Source organism: Atractosteus spatula, chromosome 12 (genome assembly GCF_055471065.1).
Source record: "Atractosteus spatula isolate fAtrSpa1 chromosome 12, fAtrSpa1.hap1, whole genome shotgun sequence".
Classification (NCBI taxonomy): Eukaryota; Metazoa; Chordata; class Actinopteri; order Semionotiformes; family Lepisosteidae; genus Atractosteus; species Atractosteus spatula.
Window position 1 is genome coordinate 2,315,002 of NC_142717.1, and position 18,204 is coordinate 2,333,205.

At 46.9% G+C, this 18,204-nt stretch overlaps 2 protein-coding genes across 3 annotated transcripts in view; both read right to left on the reverse strand.

Moving 5' to 3' along the window:
* LOC148822535 (LIM domain-containing protein 1-like) overlaps positions 1–3,965 on the reverse strand; it is a 29,481-nt gene extending 25,516 nt beyond the window's left edge. Inside the window, exon 1 of the mRNA XM_088928642.1 lies at positions 1,840–3,965. Coding sequence (XP_088784768.1) covers positions 1,840–3,211 — 1,372 coding nt within the window. The 5' untranslated portion in view covers positions 3,212–3,965. The remainder of the gene's footprint in view (positions 1–1,839) is intronic.
* Positions 3,966–7,519: 3,554 nt separating this feature from the next.
* lars2 (leucyl-tRNA synthetase 2, mitochondrial) overlaps positions 7,520–18,204 on the reverse strand; it is a 61,016-nt gene continuing 50,331 nt past the window's right edge. For both annotated transcript variants that reach the window (XM_088929272.1, XM_088929273.1), the window contains 4 exons: positions 18,060–18,137; positions 17,276–17,387; positions 12,916–13,043; positions 7,520–10,014 (listed from right to left, as the gene is read on the reverse strand). In XM_088929272.1, coding sequence (XP_088785398.1) covers positions 9,835–10,014; positions 12,916–13,043; positions 17,276–17,387; positions 18,060–18,137 — 498 coding nt within the window. In that variant the 3' untranslated portion in view covers positions 7,520–9,834. The remainder of the gene's footprint in view (positions 10,015–12,915; positions 13,044–17,275; positions 17,388–18,059; positions 18,138–18,204) is intronic.

Below are 18,204 nucleotides of genomic sequence, written 5' to 3' on the forward strand. Positions count from 1 at the left end.
TGCTGAAGAACAGCAAGATCGGAGCACAAAACTAGTAAAACTCAGGTTCCCAAAATTTTGTTAAAAGCATGAAAAAATCCAAAATGATCTACACTCAAAGATGTACAATTAAAGATGTCAGAGTCAGCAAAAATATTTCGCTACTCACTTGCAGCAGATTTTTCTCAAATGTCAGTACTTCACAGTTACGGTAAAATACGAACAGTCTAATGTTACAGGTCACAATTACCCTGATTCAATTTCACCAGGAAGCTCTTCACAGCGCGTCTGCCGAGAAAGAGCAGGCATCTTTCTGACGGGACTAGGGACCTGACCCCGATCACAAAGCCTGTTTTTCGGATGACTGCACCACACCTGACTCCAAATCAGAGGAGAGGCTACGAGATGGTCTTCTCCAGTGAACCAGACAAATGACTGCTTTCAGAGAACTAGAAACAAACTACAGCCCTGCGCTGTACCAGTTTTCCTGTTGCTGTATTTTGTGTAGTTGTATGCATTGATCACAACTGCGTCTTTGTGCCCCGGTTCACAACAAGTCCTGTAGGCACAACTAGAGAATGCAGAGGAAGTGCTGACAGATTCCTCTCGACAGGGACTCCTGACCCCTTCATGTTCTTGATGTGGTACAATCTCTGCAGCGCATTGCAGCGAGTCAAGGAGAGGTGTGTCCTTCACCACTGACACGGACACACCTGTTGTAAGAGCCCGTGAAGCCCTAGGGCTCAGGATGCCATCAGGAGCACAGAGAAACTCCTAGCTGACTGATCAGTGGGAGTCGCTTGGTGACATGACTCAGGATCACACTCAGGAACTCGATATTTTCTGAAAAGATCCCTCAGATATGCCTGACAGTTTTTAACAGACAAACCGCAAAGACTCCTTGTGAGTTTACCAAAGGGGTATTGAACGGTTCAGTCCCTTGTATGCTATCACAATTTGTCCTAAGATGATCTAAATACTAGAATCACAATAATGTCACCCATACCAATTCATTCACAATGCAAGGAAATTCTCTCACACAAAGTATACGTTGACAGAAGGATACAAAGTCCCAGCCTATGTGCAACAATGTTGTCTTCATGGAACATAAAAGTCCAGTTTGTGTTACTTTTAAGTAACAAAGACATTACTGACAGACTATCTGGCAGCATGGGTGCTCAACAGTTTAAAGAGGACTGTGCCAGTGAACTAACGGTAGCACTCACAATGGCAAACTTAAAAGTGCAAATTGAAAACTCTATGGGAACAAACCCACAGGGCAACTAACAGTTACACAAACACAATACACAGCCTATATTTTTAAACATTTAGCTAATCCTGACAAATGTTCAAAGTTTCCATTTTGAATAGGTATCACACAAAAGAAGGCGAATAAATGTTGCCAAGTGAGGTAAATGGTTAATTTGTGCTGTAAAGCAACTAGTTATTTTCAGGATAATTAGAAAAGCATCACATTAGACAGGGCCCAGCGTCTGGACAACACACTGGACCTTAGTGCATCACAGCTTTTCTCTGACATTGCACCTGTAGTACTGAGGTTTATAAACTCACAGCAAGCCATTTCAAGTGGTCTTTATCTCCAAAATAACTTTAAGTTCTACTATTAGAAAGCGTGTGCCAGGTAGCAATTAAAATGTACGAGTCTGAGAGAAATACAGCCATTCCTAGGCCAGGCTTGTGCTCGTCTCACAAGCAGCACAGCAGTACAGACTCCCAGGCAGCAGGCAAGTCACTTGGCCCGAGGAAAACACTGCAAACACTCGAGGTCAATCCAAAAGGAGGGGAAAAAAATCATCACTGTTTATGCACGAAAGCAGAGCGAAGCCGAGATCTTCTTACCAAAATAATCAGCCTTCGGCTGGGCCTCCATCTCCTCCTCCAGACGCGTCGCCAGGGCTTCCAGTTTGATCTCGGCCGTCGAGGGGCCCTGCTCCGGCTGCACGTGGAGGGTCTGGCAGGGCAGCCGGACCGCCCTGGAGGGGCCCGGGTTGTGCTGGGGGGAGGCCAGCCGTCCATCGGGGGCCGGCGGGACGGGCACAGCGGTGGCCAGCCGGCGGGTGGGGGCCGGCTCCAGGGCCGAGCCCGAGCCGGGGGCCCCGGCGGCGGCCGGCGCCTGAGGGGGGGGCTCTTCGGGAGGCACGGAGGCCTGGCGGGGGGGCGGCGGGCAGGCCTGGCCCGCGGGGCCCGCCTGGCAGGGAGCGGCGGGGTTCTGGTGAAGCCCGTTCTGCTGCAGGTCCCCGGGACAGGGCCCGGAGGCAGGGGCCGGGGCGCCGGGGGGCCAGGGGAACGGGCCGGGGTCGGCGTGGGCTCGGAAGGGGCCTGGCGGGGTGGAGGCCGGGGGCCCCACAAGGGGCCTCGCCCACTCCGGGGATGAGGGCCGGGCCGGGGGGCCCGGCTCTGGGGAAGGGGACGACGGGGAGGAGAAGGACGACGACCTCTGGGGGGGCGGCCCCGCCCGGGCCCGGCTGAAGGCCGACCCCGGAGACGGCAGCGTGGGCGACAGGGCGCTGGAGAACGAGCCCGACCTCTGCCCAGCGGGCCTCGGGTCGCAGGGGAGAGCCGGCCGCTGGGGCTGCTGCTGCTGGCTGCCAGGAACACAGCCTGCCCCGGGACCACGAAGGGCTCCCTGGGGCGTATCCTGAGGGGTCCCCCAAGCCGCCGGGGGGCTGGGAGGGTGACCGCCCTGGGCAGGCTGAGGAACTGGGCTGAAGGAGGCGCCGGGGCTCACTGGGCAGAACGCGTGGTGAGGGGGCTGCCCCAGGCTCTCTCTGTAGCAAGTGCTGTAGCCCGGTGTCCTGCCTTCGGGGGCGTCCTGGTGGGGGCTTCGCGGCTGCTTCTGCCCCTCGGGAGACAGACCAGAGCCCAGCATGGGCCCCGATAATATAGGGGGTTTGCCGGCCGCTTCTCCGGTCTGCCTGAAGTTACTGATGGGCGGCCTGTCCCGGGTGTGAAACGCGTTGTCGGGAGCCCTGCTCGGCACATCGCGGGCGCCCCCGTTGGCCCCGGCTAGCTTGCTCGCCATCTCCTCTTGCCGTTTCTGCATGTGGATTTTGGTCATTTTGGAGGCGAAAACTTTCCTCGTCTCTTCGAAGTCCGGGTTGTTGCCCGAGTCCCTTTTCGTCCTGAACAGCCCGTCTTTCGACGCTTCGTACATGTTAAGGTCCTCGATAAATTTACTCGCCTCCAGTCCCAGATCATCGTATTTATCCATTTTTGGAATAGACGCGGCTATCTCGTAATCAAACGTCAGGTTGTATTAATCGGCTGTTAAAAGGCGAGGGTGCACAAAAGCCGTCTCCAAGCGCAGCTAACTTGGCTCATGACTGAGCTCGCCACTTCATAGCGCAGTTAATCGCTGTATCAGAAACGCGACATCAGAGATTCAGAGTGAACCCGGTGAAAGAGAAGAATTCAGAAATGCCCGATACCTTTTCTTGCGCCACCTTGATCCTGTCCCGGCGTGTTCTCAAATCCTCCACATATGTCAAGGAGTCGGTAAAACTTCAAACTTCCACATTATCCGCGTGGTAGTTGGGGGGGGAAAGTGCAGAAACAAAAGACACAGACGTGGACTTGGACTCATGCAACGCTTTACACAAACGTCTCCTGTGATTCACAGCACCGCACAACTCAAGTGCTGGAGGTGGTGCGCTATTCCGCTCGCCTTGCCCGGCCAGCTCCGCTCTCGGCAGGATGCTGTCGGACTCCAGAGGGCTGGTGATCTAGGCTGGATCCTGTTCCCCCAGTTCACCAAACCTCCCGCTATGGCGCTCAACGCGGAAGCCGCAGCCTCCGAGAAGTTTCTCCGAAGTTTGCAGGCGGTGAAGGAGTCCCCTTCTGCGGCGCAGCTCCGGCGCACAGTGAACTCCAGCCAAGCGGCTGCGAGACGCGCTAGCGGAAAATATTTCGGGCAGACACAGGAGGGACGAAAAGGAGAATGTAGACCATTGGACGGCGAGCACACACACTGCAGGCTCTGAGGTAGCATTTAAAGGTACAGGCGGCATTTGACTTGGCTGGGGAGCCGGAGAACTGCAGCGTGCGAGACCAGTCCTGAATGAAACTCGTGTTGCGCGGTGTGCAGTCAGCTCGGGCTCACAAAGCTGTGTCCAACAAGTAACATCATGGATAATTACAACATAATGGCAATCGATATTATTGTTCGGCGTGTAAGCTTCTGGGGACTTGAAGTGCTTAAATATCGGCGCCAGGGTAAACTTGTACCAAGCTCCTACAAAAAAAATAACCTTGTGTTCTCAACCTTTATTGCTAAAATAATACAATTAATCTATAGAGTGAATTTCATCCTGAGGGATTCCATTAAAAACACTCCCTGAAGATTATTGGGTTTACTAGACTAAACTCTTAGACTTTTGCCCCTTTCCTCCTCTGATAATATGCCCTGCTTAAGGCAAATCTAATTTAATTCCATTACTCTGACTGTGCGGGATATTGCTTTAAGGGCTCCACAATACTTCAGGATATCACTTCAAATATTGACACCAAGCGCTGCCTCTTATCAGTCACCATATCCTGTGCCTGTGTTTGCTTTATTCTGCTCCATCGGACTCGGATTGTAATGAACAGGAATTATAAACGTTCCCGTAACCTTGGCTTTTGTAGTGTTTGCCGTTCCTCATAGCTCGACATTATGTGCAAAATGTAAAAAGTCCAGCAAAGTCAAACTCATTAACGGCTTTATTTATGGTGACTCTACTATATAATCCAACTGTACCTTGAATATAGTATAATTTAATTCAGTCACATGACTTATCTTGAAGATCTACTAAGGGAGTCCCCTTTATTTTTTTATTCTACTATTAATGTTGAGCAGAAACTAAACTCTTTTTAGTGTAAAGTACAAAAAAATGTCATCACTGAATTCTTAGCTATAAAACATTGTCTCTCGGGTAAATGTCTTACAAAAGCCTTGCCTTTCCAGAACACCGAATCACACTGTACGGAATATAGTTCAAAATACTCAGGGAAGGTTACAGCATGTTTATAGAAAATGATGGTTTATTGAGAGGCACTGATACATTTAGTACCGGTTTAATTTGTGCACGCCTTTGTTGCTTTCTGTTATGGAAAAATGATTTTGAAAACGGATTTGGTCATATTGCTTATGAGATTCACATTCCTGTTCCGGGAAATCTGACATCTTTTAAGCAGATCTAAGATGCATCCTCTTGATGCAAGTAAAGTTGCCGACACCCTTACGCTCTTTTGCTGATTCAAACTCTTACTTATTTGTACAAAAAAATATAAAACACCATTTACTTAGCACACACCCTTATTCGCCGATTTAACCTCCAGTGCCTGTCGAGAGAATGCTCCCCTTCTGATCATGTCCCATTTGGCTGAAGTACAAATGTATCAAAATTTTTAAAGTGAATTATTGTGATTAAAACATGAATGCTAAAAACAGAAAACATTTATAGGAGCAGGAAGTTAAGTGGCAGGGAAAAAAAGCATAGGAAAACTAGCTTCATTGTAGGACTGAGGGAAATGTTTCATAGCGGTAAATTGAATCGTTCTTCTAATAGTTAATCAAAACCATACCCACAAAAACACAGACTTCACATCCACTACAGTGGTTTGAGACTAATTTTGCAGGAGTATTAGAGTTTGGGTGTATTAGCACCTGTTTCAGAAACATTGCACCGAAACTGAAGCAATTCCCTAAACCTTTCACACCTTGATTGCAATAAAAACACCACGTTCTGACTACAACAGGACGCCTGTGCTACTGCGCTAACATGATGTCACGCTTTCCTAACTTCTGTGGAACATAAATATGCTTTGATACGCCCACTGGTAAAATAAATATCACTGCTGTTTCCATGCAGACATGTGGCCCCCTCTTACTCCAGACAAAAGGGCAGTCCCTCGTGACTCCATGCAATGTGTTTTTGTCAAGGACTTGAGTACCTGAACAGGTATCACTGCCTCTTCTTCTCACTAGAACGTGAAAACCTAAGTCAAACAACGGTACGTCAACAACGTGGTTTAAATGTGTCTGGACGCTTTGCAGTAGCGTTTCTTTTATTTCCGCTGTTTGAACACGAAATGAACAGAAACGTAAAGCGTAAGAGAGGCAGAGTAAAATCAAGAGATGGAGGAACGACGAGACTTTTCACTTCACACACAGCTCGTTCAGGTAAAATACTGTAGCTTCGAAATTATTCTTGCACGTTGACGTCTATCTGCCACATACCTCATGTAGCTGGTGCTTCACTGTAGGGCGCAGTACTTATTTAGGGTGATTTGAGAACACTCCCTATTGGAAGAACTGGTCTCATCCTAATACTTTCTAGAGATCTTGTATTGATCATTCTTTGACTGAACCTGTTGCTGGAGAAAACCGAAAAAAGCTCACTCATCTGTTTCTTTCCACATGATCACTAGGAAATGGAAGAATAAGGGTACCAGTGTTTTTTAAAATCATGTATTTACACTGCCTACGTGTAGTATAAACACGAGTGCGATGCAGAGCAGAGAGCAAGCAACAGAGGCAGTGTTTCTGAGTGAGAAAGCATAACAGGAAAGAATGAGTGGCTGCAGTGTCTAATAATAAACACTGCATGTGTGTAACAGTTTCCCCAGAATGCTGATTGTAAAACAATGAAGCTTTATTGTGCAATCTTACCATCACAAATAGCCAGGGATGACAAGTTACTTAATATCCAGTCTCTGCTATATAATAGTCAAATTGTGAAATGGGGGCAATATACCAAAATCTTCTAACTAGAGTACCCCACCCAGCTCATGAAAGACTTCTCTCTGTTAAAATTGCTTTGCTTTTCCACCAAATTACAACTTGAACGCAGCAATTTTCATCAGACCCAGTGCATCACAAAACGTAAACGTGGAAAACGATCGTTGTTCTTGTTGTCTTGGAGATAGCTCTTAAAGTGATAATTAAACCTTCAGTGTGAAGCCCCAGTGTCAAATCCAATTTGACTCAAAGTGGCAGTATATTCTGGCAGAGGGCAACAGTCACATACTCAGAAGTTGGCTAAAGCTGCTTAAGTTTGTATTTCTGAAAGTCATGCGTTTTGGACGTTTCTTTTCAAAAATAAGGATGGGTGTGTAGCACAGGCAAAACATATGACAGAGCAAACCATCGTGATATCGTGCCCACCTTTTTCAGTCTTGTCTACCCTTCCTTTTCTCATGCACATTCTTAAGCAAATGCATATCACTGGCATTTGCTGTACCTGGGGCCTGATCTGGTCAGATCTCAGAACCTTCACAGAGCTGGTCCTGGTCAGTACTGGGATGGGAGACCACCCTGTTACTGTTTCAAGAGACCAGTAGGTCTCTTGGACCACCAGTAGTGGTGGACCGGTAGGTGGTAATTTTAAAAAATAAATATTTCAGCACAAGTGAACTGGATTCCTTGCCTGGGCTGAGTTTTCTGATGAAGAGCTCTGGTGCACTATGCATCTCCTGCACACAATGAGCTGGGAGAAGGAAGAAGGGCAGGTTCTGTTGAGAAATAAAGCTAAACACTGTATTTGAGGGGGATTTGTGCTAATTATTAAGTTTTCCTTTATTTTGCATAACTGTGCACGAAACACCCGCAGCACACAGTAAAAATCTAAATTACTGTTTATCAAAGAAACCCCATAACTAAGCATCAACCAAATTATTACACACTGCTTAGAAAGCCTGGAGTCGACGACTGTAAGCTGAGTGGTTCTGATTAAAAAGAACACACACCCAAGGCGTTTCAGGCAAGCTGTTGCAAATCAATAGCACGCTGAAGTAATGACAGAATTTCAAGGCTGAACAGTCAGCTGACTCTAAATAAACACAAAATACAATTAGTAATTTTAACAGCGAGGACAGATTATTCTACCCAGCTTAGGGATGCCTCATTGCAAATATGATGCCCTGTACCTTGTTATTGACATTCTTCAGTCTCTATATGAATCAGACGTGCCCTGGAGGTGCATTCTGCTCCAGCCTTAATAGGTGTAATCAGATGATTATTTACAGCAAGCCATGGAGTTAGGTTTAAAGCAATATAGAATGGCATGCATGCACTTTCTGAAATGCACTCTGCTGTTTATATCCTTGCATTATAATTGCAATCTGCCCACATTTCAGTATTATGCTCACGGCAATTGAAATACAGGAAAAAAAAGGGAAGCTATACAGTCAAAAGTTCTCAGAAAAGTAGGCCATTTTAAACTGCATGAAAACCAAAATGAGAAAGCACATTTTAATACAGAGTGCAGGTTAAAGAGAGCTCACATATGCCCTGGCTTTTAAATGAAGAATAGTAAGTTAAAGAAAAGGAATGTGTCAGAGTTCTTCCAATTCTCCGCAACCTACCTACTGGATAAGGTCCCGAGATTCACACAACAATCGCTGGCTTGATCTTGTTATAAATCGAGTGATGACCAAAATACAGAAATGGGCAGAACGGAAGCAGACAACCAGTTAAGTCACTGCTGAATCCTTCATTTAGAATTGCCTCTATAAAAACCTGGCAGGAACCACTGCATGTGCTATTGAGGTTGCTTTCAGTCTTCAGTGTACCTTTTTACAAAAATCTCTATTTCACGTGCGGTATAAAAAAAGCAGAGGATGAGGACACAGAAGGTTCATGCACTAAGGAAAGTTAACTTTAATGTTTTAGTAACTTAAAATTCTGAAATCTGATGGGAGTACAAGGTAGAAAAACCTCCAAATTCAATGACTCATCGGCATTGCTTAGATTTAAAATGTTCCCAGATCTGCTTTCATTTGACTGTCGGTTCCATAAAGTCACACAAGTAGAGTACACAGCTGTGGTAGAATGACTCAGTTCTTAAAAGCAGCCAGGAGCCAAAAACTTCCCCAAGTGCGAAATTGCTTTTTCGGCAAACTTGGATCAAGACTGGAAGAGAAGGAAAGTTTTGAAGGTTTTTTCATTTAGTGGGTTTGCTTCAACTGAAAAAGCAGAACCTAAAATCTCTTTAAATTTCTCCTTGAAATCTGTGAAATATTTCTAAAACGTTCCTAAACGAAGCGTTTTTTTTGCTGTCATTTGTTAATAGAAAATGAACTTCAACAACTGTGAGCAAAAAAAAAGCTGTTTATTTTTTCTTCTTGGCCATTTTTTTACTCCCCATTTGTCACTGTCACAAAGTGGACTGCAATCCCAGGAGGCAGGAGCTGAAAGCAGGTATTAGTCCCTTCTCATCGGACAGAGGGGCGGACCAATCCCACAATCCCAATTCCAGCACCCAGGCAGGCTCAGGGAACAACTCAGCGTGGTCCCAAAGATGAAGGTTGTGACGTGATCCGATACAGAGCGTGAGGTAGCACAGGTTTCAGGGGATTTTTCATTTTAAGGAAAAGAATTAAAGAGTAAGTTAGCAGATGTATTTTGTTTAAAAAATTACAGGTTTTTACACTACTCTGCATCATCACATGACATCATAAATATATTTAAAAAAAGAAGTGTACATTCCTTGTCCCTATAGTTGACGGGTCTCCTGGATGACTCTCCTTGTCCACACAATATGTGGATGAAGCTCACACGTTAAGCAAAGCAACATCACGCCAGACTCCAGAAAAACAGGAACATTTAACCGGTACGTCGATGTGTGGGAGTCAGTAAGCCTGACTTGGGGCTCACGCAGAACAGAATACAAAAGCGTTCTGACATGCTAACAAGAAAAAAAAAATTGTTGGGGTGGGGGTGGGGGGGGGATTAGCTCAGTGTTTCTTTGTTTTTTAAAAGAAAGCTCAATTTTCTGCAGAAAACAAAAAAACCGAACCACAAAGACCCGTCTTGACCAAACGGCGGCCTGGCCTTTCGGAAGGGATTGGCTTGTCTCAGTCCTCCACCAGGAAATTGATGAGAGCAGCCCGGGGTGACAGGATGGCCTTCCTGATGGTCCTCTCCTTCAGATGCTGGACGCCCACCTGGCTCCTGAGGACCAGCTCGCGCACTTCGTCCTGATTCCTGGACACCTCCAGGGGCACGCTCACCGAGCCACAGGCTTTGTTGTTAATCTGGGGGCAGAAGGGGAAACCGCGGCGTGAGCGACAGGGCAGCTGCCGTCACCGAGACATTCACATTTCCCTGCCCTGAAAACTCTGCAACCGTCCAGGCAGGGACATCTAACCGACTGGAAAAAAACTGATGTCAGAGTCCCAGCCTCTCTGAGCTTCCTGCGGGTCTCCATGGACACGCTGTGCGCCTGGGGATAATACCCAAACAAAGCCAGGATTTTTTTAAAACCCTCCAGCTGGCGCTGAAAAGCATTGAGACTTCTATAAATTCTGAAACTTGGGCTACGCTAAGTTGGAGAACTAACAGCTCTTGACAGTTTGGTGAACGGTACGAAAGGGTAAAACAATCCACTTGTCAGGCCTGCGTGTCAGTGAACACATGAAAGTCAACTGAAAAACAAAATGAAAAACATGTTCTTACTTACCCATACTTGACTGGCTGTACAGTACTTTATTCCACAAGTTATTTGTGGAAATGTTTCTGCTGCTAAAAATATCAAAATTAGCTTTTTTCTCAAGACAAGTTAAATCATAATCAAACTCGGTCAGAGTCGATGTAGGAGATTTTCTTTTTAATTTAAAAGGTATCCCGCCTTTATTCTATTTAAGAACACAGAATTCCCTGAAAAGCCGCTGTGGTTTAAACAAGCCCCTCGGCCACTTACTGCACATAATCGGTTACCAGATGTAGAAGGAGAAGCTCGGCCACACTGGCTATCTGGAGGGCCTGTGGTACAATCTGAAAGCCTAATTAAAGGGCCTCTGGAACTAAACCACTTCCACTGTCCCACTACAGTGCAAATTTCATCCCACTAGAAGCCCTTTCACTAGAACAGTGTTTCAGACCGTTTCATCTTCGGCTCTACATTACAGAACAGGTGTCTGTGAGGCCTGCGATCTTGGAAGAGATTAACTGTGTAGAATCTGATTAAAACCCAAAAGCTTTGATATGCGATCACCGGCCACATTCTTTGAATAAGCCTCTCCAAGAACGCTGGCAGTCCATAAATGAAATAAAACTGCAAGCATCACCTCATGGAGCTAGAATGTGAAAGAGATTGTCCGACTGGTGTCTCTTGAAATTAAAATGACACGTTTCACAGGGGAATTTAAAAATCTCTTCAAGGTTTCTCATATGAACATAACACATTAAAGATCAAGAGCTGAAGAGAATGATTTACCGATCCAGGAACTGAACAGCTCAAGGGTTATTCATCTGAGGTAAATTAACTGAGTGAAAAAACGTCAGAAGGACGTTGATGGTGCTGTATGTAGAGTTAAATACATAGTACTAGAACTAAACCGAGGGCAGAACAACAAGTCCCTGAACTCTGTAAATCACATAGTCCCGTTTAATAAATCACTATGGAACCCACAGACAACTCGATTGTATTGAATACGCAGAAACTGAAAGGAGACAAATATGGATTCAGCACTCCTGCTGTGTGTCTTTCTGTGTGTGTGAGTTTGTGTGAGCTGGCATGTGCCTGCATGTGTGTGAGTGTGTGAGCTGGTGTGCGTCTGTGTGCCAGTGCGAATGTGTGAGCTGGCGTGTGTCTGTGTGAGTGTGAGTGTGTGAGCTGGCATGTGTCTGTGTGAGTGTGTGAGCTGGCATGTGTCTGTGTGCCAGTGCGAATGTGTGAGCTGGTGTGTGTCTGTGTGCCAGTGCGAGTGTGCACATGCACTATGAGTATCTGAGGACAGGCAGGGGATGAAGCCATTCATTAACACACTCTGTCCTCTCTGATACTCCTATGGCTTTGATTAGGATTTCACTGATTAAAACCCCTCCCTCAGCCTCACAATGGGATCATCGGACTGATCAGCCAAACAGGTAAAAAAAACTAAAGATCTGTACCGCATCATCAGAAACGCTCCCAGTCCTTCCATGTCTACAGAGCTGTGAAACGTTACTTTATTTTTAATCCAGAAATGAATGAACTACAGAAGCAAGACCTGCATTTTAGACTGCGGCATGGCTCGACTTCTCTAAAGGAAAAAATGATTTGCTGTTTGATAATTCACTCCTCTACCCACTACCCAGGCTGTTAAGGGACATTGTAAAGGTTCCAGTCTAACCTCCTGTTAAACGTGCTGCGCAATCCGTTTAAACACTGAAGACCCTCATCTGCAGTTTACAAACAAGCAGCGAACAGGATGGACACGATTTCCAGGCCAGTGGAAGAATTCCCCATGGGAAAAAGGCTCAGGAAGTGGGACTGAGGAAAGCCAATGTCGTCACCATCTTAGGACACCAGGAAAGTCATGTTAATCAGAAACAATTACAAGGGAAGCAATAAACCAAACTTGTGCTGAACCGTATCAAACAATGCTTCCCTCCGTAAAAAGCAAACCTTAATGGGCCCTCTTCTCTCACCACAACTTTACACTCTAGAAGGCAGATGTCCAGTGTTAAATCATCCTGGTTACTGCTCCAAAGTAACTCCGCTGTTTATTAATGCTAAGAAGAAAGGCTTAGGAAGCTTGACTTCTATCGTGATACTGTAACAAGAAATCTAATCTTTGAAATGCCCTCTTTCAATCAGACACCAATAAGATCTGATCCAATCACCAAATATATATATAGGACAAGAAAATTTGCAATAGTGTCACTTTAAAGCATCACTTGAATATGGATTTGTTCGATAATGAGATGAACATTATTTCATGCTCTGTATTCAAAAGAAGCTCATTCTGGATCTGCCTCAACACTACGCCAGAAAGCCATTTATATATATATAAATATACAGGGAGTATATTGAAAAACAAACCAAGCCTATCTCTACAGAAATCTGAAAATCAGACATGACCTGGTCAGTGACAGACTGTGCAATCGCGCAAGGAGAAGGAGGAGGGCCACTCTACAGCCAGCTCTGCGTGGACATGCTTGTTTGAACTCACCCTGACAGAGATTTCCACCGTGTCGGGAGTTTGGAGGTATTCTGGGTCCACACTGGGCCAGTCCTGCTGCAACACATGAGAGTCCCACTGCAGGCCACAGGACAGTCTGTTCTTCACCTGCGACAAACCTGTGGAACACAGTCAATAAGGCATCGCATTCACACTGAGCCCCAGGCAATCAATCCGGTGTCACAGAAACAGCCCACTGAAGACATGTTGTAAAACAGTACGGAATACCTAGAAGAACAGAGGAAGAACGAATTTTAGAGTTGATTGTTCAATGTAGGTAAATCAACACACTATGAAACTATGGCCTAAAATCAGTTTTCATTCAATCCCAGAATGGGTCACATTACTTTGACTGGAAACGGTCGTTTTCACACACGAGTAGTTAACTAGCATCGGACCTACTGTATAAGAAGGACAGTCATCACTCCACAACATATGATCTGAATGGAAAAATATTTAGCGCTGAACCCAAGTGAAGAGTAACATGAAAGGCTTTCAGTTAGATGGATCCTTTCCTACATAGGGCCTAGAAGCTCTGATTTGCACAGTGGCTAGAGTGAAATGTCAGATTGTCTAGAAAAACAAGTATTTTACGATCATCTCCCATGTCTAACCAGTAGGACATGATTCTGAGCTGGGGATATCAAGCAAACAGACCTCTGAGGTGTAATTCCACGTGATTCTTCAAGGTAAGACATAAGAACCCTGTTTACCAGAGTTCACACACACCGTTAGTCATCTGTGTTGTAGACTGCCATACTCAGGGTGATTTGCAATCTGCATGAAGTTTACATGAAATAACATCAAATGAATTAAATGGAAACAAAGCTGGACGTGCAACACAGACACCACGCAGAGCAAATGAGCCAGAACTTATTTGTCAGTCGAGAGCTGCGAGGGAGTCAAAGAAAAGGCAGAAAGAGAGCAGAGTTCGAGGAGGAAACCGACTCACGCAGCCAGAGGAGGGTTAAGATACAGGAGTAAGACAGCAAAGGGGATGAACCAGTCAAGACAGAGGTGACTGAGACAGGGACTGCAGAGACTACAGGGGGAGCAGGCCCTGGAGACGATGACCTTCACCTGACAGCCTGCTTTGTGAGCAGAAAAGGGAGACAGGGAAAGGGAAGTAATCCACGTGAAATATAGTGAAATACTGAAAGAAAATGAGCAAGAGGAGCAGGGGGTGGCGAGGGAAGGGAATTCACCTTGACAGCAGGAAACACAAAGGAGGGGACAGAGAACAGCCGGGAGGAAGAGAGCACCAGTCCAGTACCACTGCCCTGGCCCAGCCCAGAAGGACCAGGACAGGACACAGGCAGAGGAGAGGACTGCTGGGGTGCTGTGGCAGAATCCAGGACAGCAAGACAATCCGAAGCAGGACCGATAAAATACAACTAATATGACTAGAAGTGTAAAAGTTAACATTTCTCCCAGCTCCTTAGTTGTGTTGTGCTCACAGCCCTAAAAGTAACATTACCAACTTGGCTCCAGGTGGGGCTACACACTGGTGGTGCTGGAGGGGATCCCCATTACCTGTAAAGCGCTTTGAGTGGAGTGTCCAGAAAAGCGCTATATAAGCGCAAGCAATTATTATTATTATGATTCATCTAACGTGAGTTCGCTGTGCAAACATAAGGGCTTCACTATATTAAAGAGTTTACGTTGAGAACATGTCTAATCCAGTCTGTGGCCCATTCAGCGTATTCTAAGAGAAACAGTTCCACTATTTTAGAGGTTTAGCAGAGCTGGGGTTGTGTTTGAGAGTCAAATATATATACACAAACACCACAGTTTCTAATTTCAGATCAGGCTTCTACACGCTTCTCAGGAGTTAACAAAAACAGAGCTGTTTAAAATCCCATATCCTCTTGAAGCCGAAACAGAAACACAGGGAGTTTCTTGTAGCAGGAGGTTAAGAGAAGGGAATTTCTCTTGGGAGCTCTGGATCCTGTCTCCCAGCATTCAAGATGAACATAAGACTCCAGTGTCTGGGAAATTCCATGCAGGAATTTAACAAGCTCTGAATTCAGAACACTGCACAGCATATAAATGCCAACAAAATCCCAATGCCTGAGACTGTCCTTTCACGTTAACGCCAGTCTGTATGTGTAACCAGTTACCTTTGTGAACGCAAAAGCTCAGGGCTCTGATATATTATCCTATGCAATGGTACTTAATAAGCTGCCCATTTATTAAACATTTTCACACAACATGTCATATTCACAAAAAGAGGTAAAAGATAAAGGAGGTGTTGCCAGGATAGCGGCTGCGCATTGCCGTCAAAATAACACATTCCCCAAACTGTGAATGTTAGCAGCTCCACAACATGCAGCATTAGCCCACTGTACCGTTAACTTGGCCCCCAATATGAAAACAGCGCTCTATCACTGTTAAACTATGCAAATCACACTGAACATGGGAATGAATAAGAAATGGCACAAATGAGCCTGCATCCGGGAAGAAAACCGAAATGCACATATTAAAAATGGGATGTTAGGATTTTGCTCGACTCCCAATTAGCTGCAATCACTCCAAATATGCAACACCCACGAAGTGCCCCTCAAAGCAGCCCAGAGCTCCCGGTGATCTCGATAAGAAACTGTGCATTCTGAATAATCTGCATTGCTACTGGATTTTTTGCACTGGACCTAACCTGACAATACCTCCACGATCTGCAGTATATCCAGAGGGGAAAACGCCCAGAGTAAATGTGGTCCCATATCCCTTAATAACATACCAGTTGACTTAAATGGCATTCCTTATCTGTTTTATGGATTTTAGGGCTAGGATCAGAGCTGTCACAGCTACAATAAAGTAAAAAACCCCACATATCTCTCTGCAGGGTTCGGTGCACAAGTCTTTTTTTTTTTGCATTTGCCTGGCTGTAAACAAAGCACAGAAATGACAAAACATGGGCCAAGGGAGCAGTATCCGTGGTGGATCAGCCTGTTAAGGAAAGGGCTAGTGTCCGAATGCCAGATCCCAGTGGGCTCCAAGCAGCAGCAGCTTCACTCTCGCCATGTGAATGTAACTTTGTTTCTGTTCGGTAATGGGACTAGTGTGAGGGCTGGACGTGGGACCCCTGGTCACTCCACACGCCCCTTTGTAAAATTCACAGCAGGGTCGCTGTACTCCGGAGATGCGAGGCTTTCAGGAAGGATCTGCGTTTCCCCATCCTGTGGAGTGTGTGGAGAATTGTGGGTGCCCCGAGTGGAAAACAGCACAGCGCTCGCAGCTGTGCGCTGCCCTGGGCGGTGAGCTGACCAGGGGTTGTTGTTGTTGTGACTTGCAATGAGTGAAGAGTGAATGAACAATGCCACATCCTTCTCATCGCCGGCTCACCATCGAGACCCACGACTTCTCACCTCGGTTTTATTATTCTTACTACTTTTTTTTTACAGACTACAGACGTGGGGAGAGGTGTCGAACGAAATCATGGTGCATTTGTAGTTATCGGACATGCTGGGTGCACCTATACTGGTCAGATGTTTCCAATTTTTCCACACCAGGATGTACATGCACACTCTTGTTTTGCCACCCCCCTGTGTGTGCTGTGATCCTGGGCAGTGTGACAGCTCTCCGGGCCCTCGCTGATGCCTCAGCGCAGCGCGGGGTTTCCATTTCCAGGGGAAAGGCCAAGGTCAGACGCTGCGAGCCTTCCTGAGCGGCCCTGCCCCCGGCCTCAGTCACACAGGAGAGCGACGCCACCGGCCCCACACGCCGGCCGCGCGTCGGCGAGCCGTCACTCCAGAACACGGGGCGCCACGCCTGAAACACAACCATTCTGGGGTCCCACATAAACATGTCTCATTTCCCAGGTCCTGGGCTGCTTGAACTGTTTGTGACAAGTTTAAGAGGGAGGAAGGATTTAGCTGAAAAACTGCCTAGGCGACCAGCTGTCTGCTTCTGCCTTATGAGGATAATGGATGATGCGACGGCAGCCAGAGTGCTCCAGTACGCTCCCCACACACCCGCTCTCAGTGGGGAGGAGAACAGAGTGACGGCACCTTTTTTACAGTCTAGTGTCCCCGTTGCTATACTGGGGCATTAGGACCCACACAGACTGCAGTGTGAGCGCCCCCTACTGGACCCACTCACACCTCTTCCAGCAGCAAACTTAGCTTTCCCAGGAGTCTCCCCTCCAGGTACTGGCCAGGCCCATACCTGCTGAGCTCCGGGGGGTGGCCAGCTGGGAGTTTTGGGGGAGTGACACGGCTGCTGGCAGAAAAGCCATGTTCCCAGCCCTTCCTCCTGAAACCCGCTCAGGGAGCTTGGCAGCGCCAGGAAAGACGACATTAAAAACAAGGAGCGGCACGACGCACAGACCTCAGAGAGGGGACGGTTCGCTCACCTGCCCAGAGCTCGGAGGCCAGGTGGGGGGCCATGGGAGCGGTCATGACACACAGGGCGGCCAGAGCCTCCTCAAACTCCACGCTGTGCAGCACCACACGCTGGGAGACGCGCTGCGGAGAGGCACAAGAGCCCGGTGAGGGAGTCGCGCCAACGGGCGACTGGAATTGCTTTGTGTGGTCTCTCACTTTCACCCAGCCCTGTTGTACACCTAGTGACGAGGTCCTCATCACGGAGGGGAGAGAGAGTTTAGACGAGCCAGACTCTTGTCAGCCGACAGAGGTGAACTGATCTACAGCAGGGGCGTTCAACGGTGGCCCCAGAGAGCCCCCGTCCAGCAGCTGTTACAGATCTCTACTACATCACCAGTTTCGAAACAGGAGGAACAACGAATTGCAATCAGTCAAGCAGGTGATTTATTACATCACAGTAACTTAAAGATCATTTAGGACCAAAATCTTTGTGGCCCTCAGCCCGTAAGGACCAGTGTTCTCCTAACTGAACACACGGCTTTCTGAACTCATCAGTAATTTACAGATCTTCCCAGTCTTCGGAAACGGGGGAGCTCTAAGACTAACTGGATTGGGGCTCTCCAGGACCAGGGCTGGACACCCCGGATCTATGTCCTAATCAAACAAGGGGAGTGGTGAACAGTAATGAGCAGCACGTGTCATCTTCCTCGTTGGAGCCCTGCCAAACAATAGCCGAACCACAATGCACCTAGCCTTACAACTGACACGCTCACCCCAACACAAAACAAGGTACTCGTGCACCATCGCACTCACAGAGAGCGTGTTGGTGAGGCCCATGAGGCGAGAGATCGCAGCATTGAGCAGGAAGTCCTCTGTGAAGTGATGTGTCACCTGGAAGAACAAAAAACAGTGAAGGAATATCACTGTCGTGCTCCCTAAGCAGAAGGACATTCAGCAG